Source organism: Dipodomys merriami, unplaced genomic scaffold, assembly GCF_024711535.1.
Source record: "Dipodomys merriami isolate MVZ:Mamm:240054 unplaced genomic scaffold, mDipMer1.0.p SCAF_64, whole genome shotgun sequence".
Taxonomy (NCBI): Eukaryota; Metazoa; Chordata; class Mammalia; order Rodentia; family Heteromyidae; genus Dipodomys; species Dipodomys merriami.
The window spans coordinates 3051666-3071049 of NW_027206224.1; the positions used below are offsets into that span (position 1 = coordinate 3051666).

General features: G+C 49.5%; 1 protein-coding gene across 1 annotated transcript in view; it reads left to right on the forward strand.

Moving 5' to 3' along the window:
- LOC138815412 (V-type proton ATPase subunit d 1) overlaps positions 1-19384 on the forward strand; it is a 42856-nt gene that overhangs the window by 18102 nt on the left and 5370 nt on the right. Inside the window, exons 2-3 of the mRNA XM_070004791.1 lie at positions 9132-9303; positions 18412-18590. Of these exons, the coding sequence (XP_069860892.1) occupies positions 9132-9303; positions 18412-18590 (351 nt within the window). The remainder of the gene's footprint in view (positions 1-9131; positions 9304-18411; positions 18591-19384) is intronic.

A 19384-nucleotide genomic window follows, 5' to 3' on the forward strand; every position in this document is an offset into this window, starting at 1 on the left:
GCTCAAGGCGAGCGCTCTACCACTTGAGCTACAGCGCCACTTCCGGTTTTCTGGTGGTTTATTGGAGATAGGAGTCTCACGGTCTCTCCTGCCCGGGCTGGCTTTGAACCACGATCCTCAGATCTCAGCCTCCTGAGTAGCTAGGATTACAGGCGTGAGCCACCAGCGCCCGGCTTCATCTTCTTTTTTAACAGCACCATATCCATTCCAGCTTGCAGATTCTAAAGCTATAGTGGCAAGAAAAAGCTTGCTCAAGGTCAAAGTGCAAGTCAGCAGAGTAGGGTGTCTCCCCTTTTCAGGGAGAGGCTGGATCTGTCTCTCAGTTGTCAAGCCAGACTGTGACCTGGAAACATAAGGAAGCTACTCAGCAAGCCCTGTGTCTTTTGGGACACAGGAGCATCCAGTCCCATGGAGCAATAAGGCCTAGCAGGGAACAGCCTGGTGACGGCTGTCCAGTTGGCTCTCTACTCGGTCAGAGGAGAGATTCTTGGAACTTGCCCTGGGTGTAGCATTAACTAGTTCTGCCCCTCCCTTTGGCACATGAGACCATAACCTGACTGGCACCCTGCTGACTGGTAGATGGGTTGACTTCCTCATGGGATGCTTTCATTGTCCCAGCACAGGGACGGGATGTTCCTGAGAGCATGTGGGTAATTAAATGTAGATCTACTGCCACCTGCCACCTGTCCTGGAGCAGGGAGCAGGGTGGTAAACCTGGGGCAGACATCCTGCTGCCTACTAGACCACTGTATCCTCGTGTTTGATGTTGATGGGTGGTGCCACTGGTATTAGCTGGGCCACCTCTGTGGTTCAATCCCTGCTGCCAAGGCCTCACCTCACTGAAAAGCCTCTAGCATTAAACAAAATGTGGGTCCAGGGACCAAGGCAAGGGAACTTACTGTCCTTGCTCTGCAGGAGTCCTGCCTTGTGCCAACTGAAACCCTGTAGCTTGCATGAGGCTGTGCCAGCAGTAGACTCCAGGTTCTTCCCAAGACTACTGGCCTGCCAGCCCAGGGGCTTCCCATGGAGCAAGAGCTGCCTTTGGCTATATTACCCTCTGTTTTCTCCCAAAACTCTGGGTCATAGCTCAAAGCAGCCTAGTGTGTGGTGGGTGGGACAAAGTTGGGTCTTAGCTTGTCTACCTGATTTCTGGGCTTCCCAGAGCTCTGTATGATTTTGTGGTAGGTGAACAAATTTGGAAACAGGATCCTGGATCTTTTTTTTTTTGGTCAGTTGTGGGGCCTGAACTCTGGGCCTGGGTACTGTCCCTCAGCTCTTTAGCTCAAGGCTAGTGCTCTACCACTTGAGCCACAGCGCCACTTCCAACTTTTTCTGCTTATGTGGTGCTGAGGAATTGAACCCAGGGCCTCATGCATGCAAGGCAAGCACCACCATTGAGCCACCTTTCCAGCCCAGGATCCTGGATCTTGGAGCCACTCTATTCTTCCTTTCCCAGGATATAACAGATTGAGGCCTGTGAGTTTGCATGGGTCCTTCTACAGACAATGACAAAGCAGAGGGCATGCTAGAGCTCTAGGGGAAGGATTGGGACAGACCATGGGAAGGAGGGAAAGGAGCATTCCGTCTGAGCTGTTGAGGGCAGACTGAGCAACAGCTTAGCATAGAGAACCATAGATCACTGGGCTGAGGATAATGGTCAGCAAGTTCTGGTTGGAGTTCTGTCTGCCAGAAGAGAGATGTTGTATTCAGGTTCTCTGTATACCAGAGCCTCAGTTCTTTGCAGTTTTCCTGAGGGGCTGACAATACAAGACCCAGGGGACCAGTCAGGAGCCTGGGTCCAGAGACATTCTATAAGTTTCTCTGTGGACAGCATTTGAACCTACATTCTTACACTTGACTGTAACCCTAGCGCTTGTGAGGCCGAGGCAGGAAGTGTACAAGCTCTAGGCTACCTTGAGTTACATAGTGAAAGTGTTTGCCAAAACAATAAGGGCTAGAGGTATGGCTCAAGTTGTAGAGTGCTTGCCTAGCAAGTGCATGGCTCCTAGTTCAGACCCCAGTATCACCAAAAAATAAAGGTTTTCTCTCCTCTCTTCTGCCTAAAGAGTGAATTAGCAAAAGAGTCTTAAGAGTGGACTGGAAAAGCCAGGCGCCAGTGGCTCGCGCCTGTAATCCTAGCTGTTCAGGAGGCTAAGATCTGAGGATCATGGTTCAAAGCCAGCATGGGCAGGAAAGTCCATGAAACTCTTATCTCAGGCGCTGTGGCTCAAGTGGTAGAGCACTAGCCTTGAGCTGAAGAGCTGAGGGACAGTGCCCAGGCCCAGAGTTCAAGCCTCATGGCCAACAAAAAAAAGAGTGGACTGAAGTTGTGGCATGGACCAGCTGATAGAGGATGGTATACTTGTACTGGCCATACAAAGGTACTCTAAACACCCCATTTAACGGTGGTGATGCCAGGCTCAGGTGGAGATCATGTGGTATGAGAGAAGAGGGGTAAGCTAGCATTTGAAAAAAGTTGGACTACATTATTGATTGGTCAGTTGGTATTATATGGGGTTTTCAGGGAGCCTATGATAGGCCATATCAGTGGCCCTGAGGCTGAAGAGGATTCACAATCTGTGCTACAGGCCCTAGGTAAACTCAGGGTTAATAGTTCCCATGCTGAGGCTCCCACACTGTGAATTCCAGATGTGGCTCTCTGACTCTGCAGATCCAGCCAGCCGGTGCACACATCTGCTTTGGAACTGATGTGAAGAAGAGGTCTCTTCTCCCTGGTTCCCAAACCCAGGAAGGAGGCTTAGGCACAACACATTTATCCAGAAGGAGCAGGGTGGCACAGGCTCCATTTGGGTCGCCAAGCTGGTGGTTTTTCTATTTGTCTACCTGAGTTTTCCTTCTTTGAGCCCCTATATAGTATCCAAAGTAGAACCCTAGTTCTTCAAAGACCCCACATTTGGGCCTGGGGAGGGGGATAATAGAACAGGTCCTAAGCCTTGCCACCCTTGTAGGGAATGGCAGAGTGGGCACACTAGGCTTGAGGGAGCATGTTCTCACATCTGGTTTTATTCAGTGGGCTACAATTCCTGAAAACCCCTGAGCTCCCCGGGAGAATGTCATTGAGTAAACCTCTGGAAAAGCAGAAGTAAAGTCTGGGAACACACTGTCCTCTCACACTCTGCTGTGGCCAGCTGGCCAGCAGGACCCTGTCATAGGCCATGAAACTAGGGGTGAGTAGGAGCCACCCTGGCTAATAGGCTGGGCCAGACATTGTCTTCATGCCTGGTGAACCCTGAGGCATGTTGGAACCAACCTTGGCATGGACTAGGAACCTTCCTTCTGCTTCCTTAGGTCCTTGGGGAGGAGCTGCAGGGGTCAAGGAGCTAGAAAGGCTATATACTACCTACCAGACAAAAAGGAGACTCTTCAAGTTGGTGGGATCAAGGAAAGCTTTCTGGAAGTAGGTGGGGACATGGCTGCCTAGTTCCACTTTTCTGGGCCTGAGTGGAGCTAGCTGCCAAGCCCATACTTTGTCCTCACAGAACAGAGCATTGGTTAGGCTGGGAGTCTTCATGCCCTGATACTGATCAGGAACCAAGAATCATTTGGTGGCATCTGGGCTTTGCTGCTGAGGGGTCTTAGCCCAAGGAGACCATTGATTAGGGGTAGACAAGGATGATGGGGACAGGTAGAAGCCAGTTTCAGTCTGGTACAGACTGACAAGCCCTGAAAGAAATAGCCATGCAAGGTGGATATTGGGATGTAGCCTTCCCAAGTGCCTTCAGAGAGCTCAGCTGGACCTTGTGGGAGCCAGGGAAGTTGGTCTTTGACACAGGCAACCGCAAGGTAGATTGGGCTGCCCTGTGGAAGAGGGGTGACAAGGGCTCTCATTTTCCAGGCTGGCCTTTTCTAGCTAGGTGCGAGGATATACCCTGCTTCCTGTACCTGAAAGGCTTTTTTCCAATTTGGCCTGTGAACTCAGGGCTGATGGCTTGTGGGAGGAGGGCATGATGGAGTTTGTGGGAGGAGGCAGAGCTGTAGCTCAAGGGCCACTGGGATTGTAGAGTAAAGGCGACAGTGACATGTTGCAGTTGGATCACTTCATTCCTGAGAGAATGGACTTGGGAACAGGCAGCTGAAGTATGGGGCAGGAGGCCTGCATTGTGTCCAGAGATACAGCTAAGGGAGAGAAACCTGAACATCTGAGACAAGAGCTCAGTAGACACAGGTCTGAAATGGCTTTGAGAACAGGTGCTGTCAAACATGTTCAAGTCCCTAGGTGGAAGCTGGGAACATGAGATGGAGTTGGTATGCTTTGTCTGAGGTAGGCTTAGGTCAGACTGCAGAAAGAACTTTGTGATAGCAGTAGCATCTTCTTGAACATGAGAAATTGGCCTCTGAGGAAGTCTTTTGTTATGAGAGATCTCAAACTGGCCAGACATTCCTGGTGCCAGGCCACTGATAGGAGGATTTGGGGTAGACAGCTGGGTTTGTGGGTAGACCAGAGCTGTCCCCTGAGTCTTTTCTAATCAGAACACTACTCAAGCCTCAGCCGGGGCATGTCTGGGCCTCTCAGGGGCCTTCATCAAGGCTGTCAGGATGCAGAGTCCAGACCCCAGAGCAGAACTATCCCTTGCCTTCCCAGAGCTCCTGCCGTCCTTGGGTGCCCTCAGGGGTTGGGTCAGGGCTGGGTAGCCAGGTCTCCCACGAAGCTCTTTACAAGTTCCAGGCCTATCCTCCTGTGCCTGGATTCCACCCCCAGTCACATCACCTCCTCTGCTTCCCTTGGATAGAGCAGGAAGTTGAGGAGAGGGCGTCCTAACCCATGTGTCCTCATCCTGGCCAGGCCTGTCTGAAGGGCTTAGGGCTGCCAGCCACTGGGTCTGGGTGCCAGGTTTCTCCAGCAGGGTCAGAGCTGGTTTAGAAGCCCTGTGTGGTCCCCTCGTGGGCGAGCTGAGAGATCAGCCTGCCTGCCTCCCTCCAAGTCGCCTTCTTGGCTGGCAGGCTGTCCCTTTCCCTGGGTCTCAGGGAGATGTGGGGTTTGGCCAGGGAAAGTGGTCTGGAACGGCCCTTTGACATCATCCCTGGGGGCTTTTAAAAATGAGTTTCCTGGTAAGGAAGACTCCTCTGGCCTTGAGCAGGATTCTCAGTAGAGTCTCCTGGGTTTGCTCTGATCTGACAAACGCCAGGCGAAACCACCCAGCCGCCTGCATTCCAGCAGTGCTTAGAGTCGCGGCTTCTCTAGATGCAATGTCAGCAGAATGCAGCAGCCAAAGCACAGGAGTGTTTGCTCTGAGGCCCATGCTAGGCTCTGGGGGAGGGAGTAGGGGCATCAAAGGAGAGCATCCTGGCTTTGCCACCACTCAATCAAAACCACATATTCCTAGCTTCTCTAGGAATGGCTACTGCTCCAGTGATGCAAGAGGGACTTGTTGTTGAGTTATGACAGTTCAGGCCCACAACTAGACATGCAGGTGGACAGTACAGTCCAGGTAGCCTGCAAGGGTAGTTCCTTTGCCACCCATAGGCTTTTCTAGAACTAAAGACTATCTGAACAGTCTATACCTGAAAGACCTGTCCTAGCTAAGGGTTGTGGAAGAATGTGGTTAAGGAGGTGTGGAGAGAGAATGAAACTAGGGCTAGGGACCAAAATAGTCTACCAGACCTGTACCATATCCTGACCTTTCTACATCTGAACTGTGGGATTCTGGACAGGATTCTGGTTTTATCTGATTTTTTTTTTTTTTTTTTTTTTGTCATGGGGCTTGAACTTGGCCTGGATGCTGTCCCTGAACTCTTTGCTCAAAGCTAGCACCCTACTACTTTGAGCCATCACATCATTTTCCAGTTTTCTGGTGGTTAATTGGAGATAAGAGTCTTACAGACTTTCCTGCCCAGATGGGGTTTGAACCGTGATCCTTAGATCTCACCCTCCTGAGTAGCTAGGATTACAGGTGTGAGCCACCAGCACCCAGCTCATCTGATTTCTTATTGCTAAGTCTGAGAAGTAGCCATGGCCAGAACATCTAGCACAAAGGTTGCTCCTGGCATGGGACTGAGTCCATTGCATGGAAACTGTGTTTCTAGTTACAGTGGATCTGAGGTTAGGATTCTCACCTGACTAGTGCCAGATATTGGATGGAGACTCATTGGGAGCCAGAGAGGAGAAAGGTGCTTGGCAGTGGAAAAGTTGCTGAGTTAGCCAGGGAGAGAAGCCATGCAGAGCAAAGGCGGAGGTTGGAGCAGAGGAAGTTTCATACTGCTGGAAAGCTCATGAGGATCCCCAGTGGGAGGTGACAGATTGCCTGGGGAAGCCTCCCAGCAGCATGTGCCAGGGCTCAGAAGGGTAGGGTGTGTACTGCTGCCTGGGGAGGACTGGCTTTCCAGTACTTTGCATAGGAGGGATCAGGAAGCCAATCTAGAGCCAGATTTGCTCTCCCAAGAACTAGTGGGATTGCTGGCAGGAGGGGCTGGGTTTTGCCCTAAAGCTCTCTTTGTGCATCTGATTGGCCTCTAGGCCCAGGCTATGTGCTGAAAAGGAAGTCTCTTGGCCTGAGAAGGGCTGCAGGGACTCCATGAACAAATGGACAGGTTCATCTTGGCAGATGGCTTGAACCAGCTCTGGCTCCCAGCTGCTGTCTGCTCTAAAGCTTCTCCTAGTTGGGGCTTGGCACTTGCCCTGCCTGGACCAGAACCATCTGCCCATTCTTTTTCAGTTTATCAAAATATTTATTGATAGATGCAAGTATATAAAATCAGGGCATGAACATGACTTGAGAAGTATGCTTAATTTCAGTACTGTTAAGGGGGAATAAATCATATTCTTACTATTTGTATCATACCCATAAAATAATTTCAGAGTCATTAACAATGTTTCAGTGTTTCAAACCCAGAGCTTTTTATGCAAGACTTCTGCATTTGCTTAAAGATACTAGAAATCTAACATATGGCCTGGTGTCAGTTGCTCTCGTCTATAATCCTAATCACTCAAGAGACTGAGATCTAGAGAATTAATTTGAAGCCAGTCCCAGCAAAAAAGTAGAGAGAATCTGTCTCCAATTAACCAGGAAAATGCCAAATGCCAGGTGAAAGGTTTGCTTCAAGTGGTAGAGTGCCAGCCCTGAGTGAAAAGCTGGAGCAAGAGTTTAAAGCCCTGAGTACTGGCACACCCACAAAAAAAGCTCTAGCATATGAAGCCCATTTCTAGAGGTAGAGATGCAGGCAATATACTACTAATTAAAGGTAGTAACCTTTAATTATTGATAAGATTTTTTTTTTCAATTTAACAGTCCACACAGTTTAGATAAGATTTTTTTTTCTGGAAAAACCAATCAAATAACCAAATACTGCAATAGTGCAACTATTACTGAGCAGAGCACTGTCTTACTGTAAGAGTAGCTAGGTTTGGTCAGAATAATGAAGATAGGGAAGAAGAACTCAGAAGGGCTCATTGTAGATAGCCTGGGGCAAAGTAGGAGGGCATACACATATCTAAAGCAAAAACACAGCAAGATCAGCATTGTCCATGGGACAGATTTGGCCTGATGGTTCACTTACCCACTGTGTCTTCTCTTTTATCCTCTTTTGGGTGGTTATGGCAGAAAAGTAGACATGCAGTAGTAGAGCAGGAAAAACAGGAAGCTAAAAGTCTACTCTGAGTGCTTGGGAGCCACAGAGACATGAGTGCTGCCGGCCACCAGCCCCTAGCCTCACAGATGAAAGACATTCCCTCTAGCATTATATACCCTCCTTTTATGCCCTCTCCTGCATACTCCTCCATCTCCTTTATCACACCCCACTGTAGATGAGGGTCATTCCTCTTTTGAAGTATAGTAGAAGAAGCATTATATGGGTCCTTAAAGCCTGTGCAACCAGAATTGTACAGCCCTCTGGCCTCAAGGATACCTAAAGAGGCCTTGGATCTCTATCCTCCCCTTCTTTGTCACTGTCCTTGGTACTGCCATAATTTATTATAGTGTTTTCCCTATCAAAGTCCCAGGAGTAACTCTCCTGCCAGTTTGCCCACTCTCTCTCCCATTTTTCTTCTATTCTACAGCAGTTTATTGAAATATGTACACATGCTCCGTTCTAGCCTCTATAGCACCACAATGACTGCCAAATCCCTATTCTTATGGAGCTTATATACCCTATATCAAGTGGGATAAAAAACAACACAGTGGGATAAAAAACAACACAGGTGAACAAGAGAGGCCTCAGGGGGGAGAATGGGGAGATATCTGAAGGAAGGGATGGATCAGCAATCTCTTTCCTGGCTAAGGAGCAGGGAAAGGCTCTGAAAGGATGTGATGGAGATGAGAGAGGTAAGAAGCAGCAACCAATAAGGGCCCCATTCTAGCAGAGACTCACTTTGAGTGAACTAGGAGCTTGAGAGAGTTTGAGGCAGATAAATACATGCTTACTTTTTGTTTTAAAAAGATCACTGTGGCAGTTATATGGAAAGTAGGCTGAGGGAAAGAATAAAGGACAGAAACTGGGAAATTTCTACATTGTACTATTCTACTTGTCCTGTCTTCCAAGTTTCTTGTCCTAGTCTTTCTTTCATATCTTTTTCCTCACTCTTGTTTCTAAAGGCTCAGGAGAATCCTGATTGGCCTGTCTGTCTTCAGCTACTGCTTAGGGAACCCTTACTTTCCATTCAGCCCCATTCCCTTCTTACATTACTCATTAGCCTGAGGCCTCTTCTTACTCAGTGTCCTGCTGACTATTACCTTCATACTTCCTTCAGCCTTTTGCTGTGGCCCAACTTAGCATGGTCTTCATCCCTGCTAAGGCCTATTTTGGTGCCCATTTCTCTATTCTCACCGCTTTGGGCATCTCCTCTCTTCATATCTTTCATGTATTTGTAGCATGCCCCTTCAACCCTGACACCCTGGAGAGTAGGGCCTATGTTGTTTTGCTCTAGGTTAGGACTTCAGAGGCTGTGGGTTGTAAATGGCTGCTTGGGTTGAGTCATCTCAACCTTCTCATCTTGTGGTGGCTTGTGGTCTTATAGTTTGGGGTATTTCCAGGTCTTTAGCCTAGCTGCTTGTATTATGCCCAGAACTAAAAGGAAGATGGAAATAGGAGGGCCCAGAGTTGGGTGAGAATGGGGACTTGGAGCACTGGGGGAGGCTCAGCAAAGCTAGTTCTCATCCTCTGTTTTTGAATTTCAGACTTGAAGCTACACCTGCAGAGTACTGACTATGGCAACTTCTTGGCTAATGAGGCATCACCTCTGACAGTGTCAGTCATTGATGACCGGCTCAAGGAGAAGATGGTGGTAGAGTTCCGCCACATGAGGAACCATGCCTATGAGCCACTTGCCAGCTTCCTGGACTTCATTACGTAAGTATCCAATAGCATTGGGTAGAGTAGATAATATTTACAGAAGGTAGCCTCATCATGTGCCTCTGTCAGCTGAGAGACTTGACAGCTGACAGAGTAAGGTTAGTTAGGCCAACAGAGTAAGGATAGGGCTGTAAGGTCATTAAGCAACATCATCAGAGTCCTCTTCAGCTATGTAACTGGACTTTTCAGGTTCACAACTTGTAGAGTAGGGTCACCAGCCTCTTTCTCTATGCCTATAATGTTTCAGAGATTGGAGTAGGGAGACAAAAAAAGATGGCAGCTCCTTTTTACTTACTCTGTAGTACCCACACTGAACCATTACCAGGTCCTATATCCCTTGCTGGGGCCAAGGGTCATGAAGAATCTGATTTTTTGAATGGACTGAGGCCCATTCTCTTCCTTTACTGACATTGGCTTAGTTTTCAGGAAAGTTAGGTAGATTTATAGGTTGGTGAGAGGTTGAATACCTTGCCACCTTTCCCAGGAGTTTGGGTAGGCCCCCCCCCCTTCACCCATGACTCTTGACTGTACCAGCTTCTCCGTTATGACCCTTGGGTAGGGGTCTTTTGCTAGAGAAGCTGAACAGATAAGAGGACCCTGGGACCAGCAGGGTAGGCGGGGCACTTGGATCAGGACTGTGAGTTTATGGATCCCAGGGAGGTAGAGAAGTTTCCTCTGCAGGGATAGCTCAGGAGCCATCAACCAATACTTGGTGAATAAGAACAGCTTAGCCCGGGTTGCCACCTCATGCACATAGTCAACAGAGGCATGATCAGTGGCCAGCCTCTATGGATTTTCTCTGTATTGGTGGCATGTGAGTAAATATAATTGTAGGGGATGTGTTTTCCTCCACTCTTCTAGATGTTGTCTAGTTTCTTCCATAATTATAGTGCTCCTCTTCCTTGGGACCAGGAATATTACTGTACCTGTCCTTGGAGGGATAGGGTTATGCCTGTCATCTGGCCTGATTTTCATCACCAGCAGGGAACAGCCACTTGACAGAATCCACATGCTCAGATGTGGTATTTAGCCATAGGGCTTCATCCTCGGACAAGGATCATAGACTGGAACACCTGAAAATTTCAGAAACCTGCCCACACTGAGAGCAGACCCTCTCCTGGCCACAATCTTCCTTCCCTGGGGCCCTCTCTGCTGTCCTAGACCATCTTATATTTATACTGTTGGCCCCTGTCAAAGTATGCCAGTATAGACCTACTGGGGCAGGATGCCAGAGGTGGGGGGTATATTAATTGCTACTTCATGGAAGGATAGGGGAACGCTGCACCATGCCATTTGTCACCTGAACTCTGGCCTGGGCCTGTGTGTTCCCTGCCCCAAGGTCAGAGCCCAGGACATACAAGGAAGCAGTGTATTTATTGTCAGATCCCACCCTTCACCTTCAGCTTATTTGTACAAGGCTCCTTCAGTTTCCTGGTGAATATTCTGATCATGCCAGCTAGGGTGGCCAGAGGAAGCATAACTCTTGTCTGTGCCAGTGGTCAGAGGGTGGATGTTATCCATTTTCCTACCCACTTGCCCACCTGACTGTGCATATAGCTCCTAACTTGACTTGGTGCTTCCTGCCAGACCATGAAACTAGAGCGAGCTCTGAGCATGACTGAGACAGAGCAGCCGCCAGCTCTTTGCTGGAGGTTGGCTACAAGCATCAAGTGTGCTTAAAGCAGCCAAGTGCTATCCTGTGGCAAGCTGTCTGAATCCACCACTTCCCCTCCCTTTCCATTCATGGGTGATTGTAGCTTACAGCATTCCCATCTACTCACTCTGCCCTCACTTGGGAAGAGCTCAGCAGCCACGTGTCAGCCAGTCTGAGCCTGTGGCTGCTCCTTCCCTGACCCCATCATCTCCAGTGACCTGCTCTTTTGCTCTCCATTTCAACTCTCCCACCCCCTCACACACACTGAGGGCTGCCCAAAACCATGTCACCACCTGGAATTGCTCCACCTCTAAAATGGCTGAGTCAGGCATCCTTTCTCTACCCACAGCCTTCTGAGTCTCCAGCCCACTCTCAGCCCCTTGTAGGACATGGGTTCCAGACTCAGCAGGACACTGAGCCTTGCTTCCTCCCCTGTTACCCTTTCTGTCTTCATTTCCCGCCCTCCCCAGCTGAGGTTCCCTGGTCCATCATTCCAGCTCTCTTCTGCCAACATCCGCAGTTCTCTTGGCTGCCCAACTCATAGTCCCGCCCGGCTGGCAGCCCCCCAGCCCTGGAGGAATCCCAGAGCCTCCAGCCTAGAGCTACCCTCCCCCCTTGTCCACTGCTGAGAGCAAGGCTAGAAAACTCAGTGATTGGAGGAAGATGATCATTCTTGCTGCCAGACATGCATGCTCACCCACTCGGGTAGCTTTAGCTTGTGGCTGCCTCTTACTGCCCCTACTCAGCATCCTATAGCCATCCCTACCAAGGCTGGGAAGACCACCTCCATCTTAAATATCATCCCTCTCCTGCCCTCTGCCTCCTCCTCTCTGGGCAAATGGCCCACTTCTTCTTCTACTAAGACAATAGAAGCCAGTATACTTCCCAGGACTGCATCTGGACTCCACATCCCTAGCACTGTTTCAGAGGAAGATTTACTCTCCTTACTCTGAGATCCAGTGTTGTGAACATGCTCACCCTACTCCTGGACCCTGAGTGGCTATTCCCCTTTACTCCTGTTGGAATCTCTAACACCATTAAGCACACCTTAAAAGCCTTCTTGGGGCTGGGAAGGTGGCTTAGTGATAGAGTGCTTGCCTACCATGCATGAAGCCCTGAGTTTGATTCCTCAGTACCACATAAACAGGAAAAGCCAGAAGTGGTATGCTGTGGCTCAAGTGGTAGAGTGCTAGTCTTGAGCAAAAGAAGCTCAGGGACATTGCGCAAGCACTGAGTTCAAGCCCCAGTACTGGCAAAAAACAAACAAAACAACAATAACAACAAATAAATATTTTATGTGGTCTAAACTTTTACATTTCCTGTGTTCTTTCATCTCCCCCTTTGCTCAAGCCTCTAGTCAGTTTCTGACAGTCCTATCACTCAATCACGTGTCACTCATGGCCTTCATGTGAACAAGGTCTCTAGGCTTGGCCACTATGTAGCATCCTCCTCTCATGTCTCTACCTCTGGCTGCTTTTCTTTCTCCATTGCCCCAGAAAAACCATTGCAGGTATGAGGAGTGTTACAGAAGGGGTAAAGTCTTCCCTTCAGAGCTTGTGCCAAGTGTCACCCCAGACTCAGACTCATGACTGGTTTCATTGAGGACATGGCTACTTGGTGAAGTATTTTGTTTTGTTTTTGGTTTGTTTTGTCAGTCATGGGGCTTGAACTCTGGGCCTGAACACTGTCCCTGAGCTCTTCAGCTCAAGGTGAATGTTCTACCACTTGAGTCACAGCACCCTTCCAGTTTTCTGGTGGTTAATTGGAGATAAGAGTCTCATGGATTTTCCTGCCTGGAGCCTGGACTGCCTTTGAACTGAAATCCTTAGATCTCAGCTTCCTGAGTAGCTAGGATTAAAGGCATGACCCACTAGCACCCGGCTTGGTGAAGTTTTTAAGGAAGAATTGGAGAAGATCTATAGTCTGAGGGAACTATATATATCCTGAGCTGTGATCATGGAGTCTCTGGCCCTGTGCCCCAATAGTCTCCAAAGGCATTGCTTCTTCTAGAAAGGAGTAAGCTCCTCTTGAAATGCCCAGAGAAAGGTGTACCTAGAGAGTGCATTCCTATAGGAATGGGGACAGATAGAGACCCCATCTGGAGACATGGCTACTCACAAACAAAGCTGCTACAGCTGAGGCAGAAGTTAGGAACACCACAGAGGTCAGTGAGCTCCATCCTTCAGACAGCTTTTGCCTTCAGAGCTTCCCTTTGATGACTGGAACAGGCTTTTGCAGGAAGTAATGAGTTTCCTGACATTGAAAGGATGCAAGCAGAAACTGGTCAAGACACCCTGCCCTTCTGTGTGAGAGAGAGCATTCTGTGCTTTTATAGATCCCCAGTCTGCATCCAACACTCACTCTGGGCCAGATTTAGTACTAGGAGGGAGATGGATGGACATGGGGGATAGTGCAGTGGTGCTGGAGAGGCCTACAAGCAGCTTTAGAAATTGGGAATGAGTGTCACAGAGGGCTTCTCAGTATTGAAAGAACTCCAGGGGGTCAGATGATTGCTTGAGAGAACAAGAGAGAGTAGTCTCAGTAGAGGCCATGTAGTATAGGATAGACTGAGTGAGATAAGTACTTTAAATTAGACTGTCAGCATGTGATCTTGAGATGAACCAGATTGATCTCTCTCTCTTTCTCTGTCTCTCTATGTCTCTGTCTCTGTCTCTGTCTCTCTCTCTCTCATTCTCTCTCTTATTCTCTCTCTTGTTTCTCCTCTTTTTCTTTCTCTCATCTATGCCTGGACTGGGACTTGGACTCAGGACTCAGGGCCTGGGCACTGTCCTTTTAGCCTTTTCTGCTCAGAGCTAGTATTCTTACCACTTTGAGCCATAGCCCTACTTCCTTTTTCTGGTTAATTGGAGTTTAGAGTCTCATAGACTTTCCTGCCCAGGTGGCTTTGAATTGTCATATTCAGATTTCAGTCTCCTGAGTAGTTAGGATTATAGGCATGAACTACCAGTGCCTGGCCAGCATAATTTCATAGTATTGATATGTCAATGTTGCTGTATCAAGGGCTCCTATCTGGACCAACCATTAGCTTGCTGTGTGACTTGGGGTAGAGCCTCTATTGCTTTTTGGTTTTCCTTGCAGGAGACTTTGATCTGGGTAGTTTCATGATATTCTCCTACAGGAAAGTCAGCTCTGGAAGAGAAGCTAGGAGAGTTGTTTGTAGGCAGAGAGAACTTGGTCTTAGTTGGATGAGGACAAAATAGAGGCCTTATTCTGCTAGGGGCCTTATTCAGTATACATAACCTACCTGTAGCATAGGTGCCCATTGGCATAGCCTGAGTATGGGGAAATGGACCCATCTTGGGGAGCCAAGGTCCCATATTCCTACTGTGTAATGGCTTCCACTATCACCAATTGGTGCTCTGAGGTCCTGCCTACACTGCATTCTCTCTAGTATGTCTCCCACTTTGGGCCCCTGGTTGGCCACAAAGGGGCATTCGTAGTTCCCTGAGCCTCAAATCTTGACCTTCCGCCGTCACTGTCTACAACAAGGTAGGTGGGCTATAGAATGGGACACTCAACTTGTTGGGCTTCTGGGTTCTGGGCTAGGTGTGGCCTCTGTCTGGAATGAGAGACAGCGTTAACCCCATTCTTCCCAGCCTAGGAAAGAGCACCATGTTGAAGAGAAAGCACCTCAAGGTCCAGAAGGCTCAGATCAGGTGGAAGGACACAACCAGACCTCTGGGGAAGGGCAGGATTTTTTTTTTCCAATCCTAGGGCTTGAACTCAGGGCCTACACACTCTCCCTGAGCTGCTTTTGCTCAAGGCTAGTGTTCTACCACTTGAGCCACAGCACCACTTCCAGCTTCTTCTGTTTATGTGGTACTGAGGAACCAAACCAGGGCTTCATCCATGCTAGGCAAGCACTCTACCACTAAGCCACATTCCATCTGGGAGAGGAAGGATGTTAATGAAGAGCAGGTCAGAGTCTTACTGGTTCTTCCTTGAGCTTCTCACTTTATTGCACAGAGGCTCAGGCCTCTGAGCTGGTGGGCTGAGGTTATAGTAGATATTTTTGTTTACTTGCTACCCTGAACAAGAATCAAGACCTAGATGTAATCCAGTACAGGTACTGTCACTTGGAGTTCATGAGGGCATCTGGTGGGTGCTGTGGGTGGACAGACTTGCAGTATACCCAGACATCATGGCCTCCTGTCCTGCAGTAAGCTAACCCCAAGGGCTAAGAAACCAAATCCCTCCAGCAGATGGCACCAAAAGGCACAATGCCTTAAGACAAAGGGTTGGCTAGGGACTCTGAAGACTTCTTGAAGGAAGTAGCTTCCCAAACTCTAGCCTGAGACTTCTGGGGATTCAAACTGTTTTAGAGGCACAGTGCAAGACAGGCCTCAGGGCACCGGATTATAGACTGCCCCACCCCCATCCTACAAGGGCCTCTTTGGCCTGGCCAGCAGCCGGCCATCCACTCCCCAGCTGTCTTCCCCTGGAGGGAGATGCTGACCAGCTGGAACCTCATTCTCTTTTATTGAGGCCAAATGAAGGAAGAAATGGTGGAGTGGGTCTCTGGGGGCAGGGAGGCAGCTGCTGAAGCCAGGCAAAGAGGAGGAGAAAGAAGAGGAAGTGGAGGGTTTCTCTGCCAGCTGAAGATCTCGGCCTTAGAATAAAAGAATATGTCTGGGCTATATCATCTCTGCGAGACCTGTCCTGCCTTCTATATCACAGAAAAGGATTTTTACCCTCACCAGATGGGGGGAAAATCAGAGACCTCTGCTATAGCAACCTTGTAGTTAGTCCAGGGGGAGGGAAGTGTTAGGCTTGGCACAGGATAAAGGCTGACCTGCCTTGGGTAGCAGGAGGTCTTGGAAGGGCTCAGTGGCATATTCAGGAGTGGTCTTTAGTTGATCCAGAATTACCCCTTGTGCTCAGCTAAAGCTTATAGCAGGAGAGGCTGAAGGGAGATGGGTAGAGTAGGGAGGCTACCACTGGCCTCCATGCTGTCAGGGCTGAAAAGTGAATCACATGTGGTCTTTTCCACATCACTGGAGAAATTGCAGCAAAGCTAGACTCAGTGTCTCACCACAAAGCTTTCCTCTGAGACTTGGCTAGGACCCTCAAGAATGCCAAGGTACTCTCTTTGGGCTCAGCCCCCAGCCTTGACCCTGCCCTAAACAGATATCCTGAGTTGTAGACATAAGAGGCAGGAGGTTTAGGAAGAGGAAACTGGCTTGTGGTGGGGGGAGCGGGGAGCTCCTCTGAGAAGATAAAGCTAGATGGACATGGCTAGAGGTGTATGGACAGTGACTATGGGGGCAGAGCTCCTTTTATGTTGTGCTGGCTGTCTCTGGAACCTTATTTGTTCTGACAGCGAGGCTGGTGAATATGAAACCACTCAGGTAACATGGATCCAATGAAGTGCTGTTCTCCTTTCTATTTGAAGGATGTGAACATACCAGAGCATCCTCAGGCTCAGAGGCAGAATCTTTTCTGTTACCTCCAGTAATGCAGTGGGTGTAGTGAGGCTGAATGGAGCACAAGTTGAGTGTGGAAGAGTAGTGGGTGTGTCCTGATTTACATGAGAAGCAGAAGACATCGGGGGCAGAGAAGACATAATCTGGAGCTGGACACGAAGGGACAAAGTTCTGGCAGGCTCTCCCTGCAGTCCCTCTACTCTACCAGTTTTGTGGGGTTGGAGGCAAGAGGTTGGCCATATGGGCCTTTTGGCTTGCAGCTGCAAATGGGCCCTGCCTGAGGACCTCAGCTGGGGGTGGGGCCTGCCTCTTCTCAATGTACATCCTGTAGCTGACCCAGCCAGACTGGGGGTGAAGAGGGCAGCTTGCCTGGCTCCAGGCCCAGGAGAACAGAGGTTGTAACAAGGCACTGGGCCAGGTGGGAGCTGAGGAAATGTGCAGCAAGCAGGAGGAGTAGGGGTCAGGCCAGGACAAGAACTGAGGCCTCTTCCTCCTATTGCCTTCCTGGAGGCCCCTATGGGAATGCCCTAGTGGCTGGCCCTCTGAGCTAAGGCCCCAGCCACCACCTTGTTCCATTTGGTCCTTTGGTACTAGGAACTACTTCCTACCAAAGCCCTCCTCAGACATCTTCAGCACTGGGTCCTCAAAATACTGTCATAAGATAGGACCCTAAGTCAGCTCCTCAAGAAGCTAGGATGAGACTTGTGTTCAGGTCTAACTCATAACAGCAGTCTCCACTCTAGCTTTTACCCTTCCATGGCCCAACATGGCCTTCAAGGATATTTCCCTGAGGTCTCATCCAGCTCTCTGAGGTTATCTTTAGTAACAGGCTAGAGAACAGTTATGACTACGGTAGTGGACTATGCCTAGGCTGTTCTCTCGTTCACTTCATCCTCTCATAGATAACTACACAGAAGTCTCTGCCTCTGCTCCTTTGTATAGCTATGCCTTTTGGTTGGAGGTAGAGTTTTGTCTCATACCAAATCTGAACTGAGAAGTCCAACCCTCCCCAGCTCCATAGCCCCCTCTGCTGCCCATGGACTCTCCAGACCTGGCCTCCAGGGCATAGCCTAGGGGAGCCTTAGCCAAGGACTGATCTGAGCCCAGGCTATCAAGTTCCTGTGTCTCATTCAGATCCTCCTAGGAAGAGGCCTGGTGCTGGTCTCAGCCCTAAAGAAGAAGATGGGTTCTCTTCTTTGGAGCAGGGTTGTGCCATTCTGCCTGACCTAGGCCTTTGCTCTAGAGGATGCCTTCATAAATCCTCTCTGGATGACTGGCCCTAAGGAAGCTTCTTCCACCCTATTCAGCTTTTCTTTTCTTCTCTGTCACCACAATGAGCCAGAGTGACCCTGTCCTGGACCATGATATCCCTGCCTATATTCTGCTCATGGATCACTGGTGCTTGAGCTGAAGTCAGGATCCTTAGTCTGGCCTGGCTCAGCCTCCAGGCACCACCCTGTTGGCAACACTGCCCTGCCTGTGGCTGCACCTTTCCTTTTCCTTTGTCCTGACTCTGCTCAATTCCTCAAATTTGGCCTCTCAGTGCCTCCAGGCCTTTGCACACACTGTTCCCTCCTCCCAGAACACACTTTCATCTCACAGTCCTTTTATCTCTCAAGCTGCTGACCACACCTATCCTAGGGCTGGGCTGTGTGCCACATTTGCATGTGCCAATGGTTTCTGTGTCCTGTTAGAACATTGTTCACACTGTGCAAGAGTCACCTATATCTCAGTTACGTGTGAGACATGAATCTTCCATCACCTCAAAGGGAGAGGTCACATGTCTGTCCTCTGTATCTGGTGCTGGTAGGGATCAGAAACTTGAGAGGAACTTGGGCAAGGAGGCACCCAAAGATAGAACCAGCGGAACTTCCAGCAACCATGACCAGCCCATATTGTTCAGGATCTGGTGGACCGTGTAGGGTTGGGGCAAGGGTGTGGTGCGTAGCCAGGCCTTCCAAGCCCCTTACTTCAATGGGCTGCCTTGCTGTTCTCTGCTTCCCACAGCTACAGCTACATGATTGACAACGTGATCCTGCTCATCACAGGCACACTGCATCAGCGCTCCATCGCTGAGCTTGTGCCCAAGTGCCACCCACTAGGCAGCTTTGAGCAGATGGAGGCCGTGAACATCGCACAGACACCTGCTGAACTCTACAATGCTATTCTGGTGGACACTCCCCTGGGTGAGCCAGTGAGGTAGAAGCAGGAGCTGGGTAGGGGTCTCAGCCTCAGTGTGGGCTTTGCAGACTATTGGGGGTGGGTTATCCTGATCCTGAAAGTGAGACCTGCCTGCTGCTGCTGACCTTTATCCTTCCCTCAACTTTCTCCTCTCATTCTCTCCTCCCCACTTCTCCTTTCCTGTTGCTTTTGCCAGGAGGCTACCCCATGGCCTGACTTGACCATCTAACTTTGGAAATGGTCTGGTTTGCAGAGAAGGGCTGGACACATAGAGAAAAAAGGGAGAGAGGTTTGGGTCCCTTGGAGTATTGGGAGTCCTGAAAGATAGGAGCCTCAAGCGAGGTCAGAATGACTGGCTTCCTCTGAGAAAGGGGTGGTCAGCAAACTGCTTCACTTGCCTTCATTGAGCAGGTCCCAGGGACCAGGTCACACAGTGTTCAGCAGGATGCATGTCAATGTCAGAGGCCAAAGAAGGGAAGGGAATTGGGAGGCTAGGGAGGCTGGGGAGAAGGTATGAGGACCATAACCAGCTAGTGCCCTCATAACCACAGGCCTGAGCCCTGAGCAACCATTATAGAAAGCCACCAAAGTTGAGCCACAGGGGCTCTCAGCTAAGAGGCCCAATTTAGTCAGTTCTGGATGCTTCCAGTAACTCTGAGCTAGTTCCTGGTTTTTCAGTCTCCCCATCTTTAAAGAAAAGACAGATTCGTGAGTCTTCAGGCCCTTTTGGGGAATGGGGATGCTCTATCCTGCTTTGCCTCCCCTTCCAGCCCTACAGTGGCCCCCTTGGTTGTAGGTC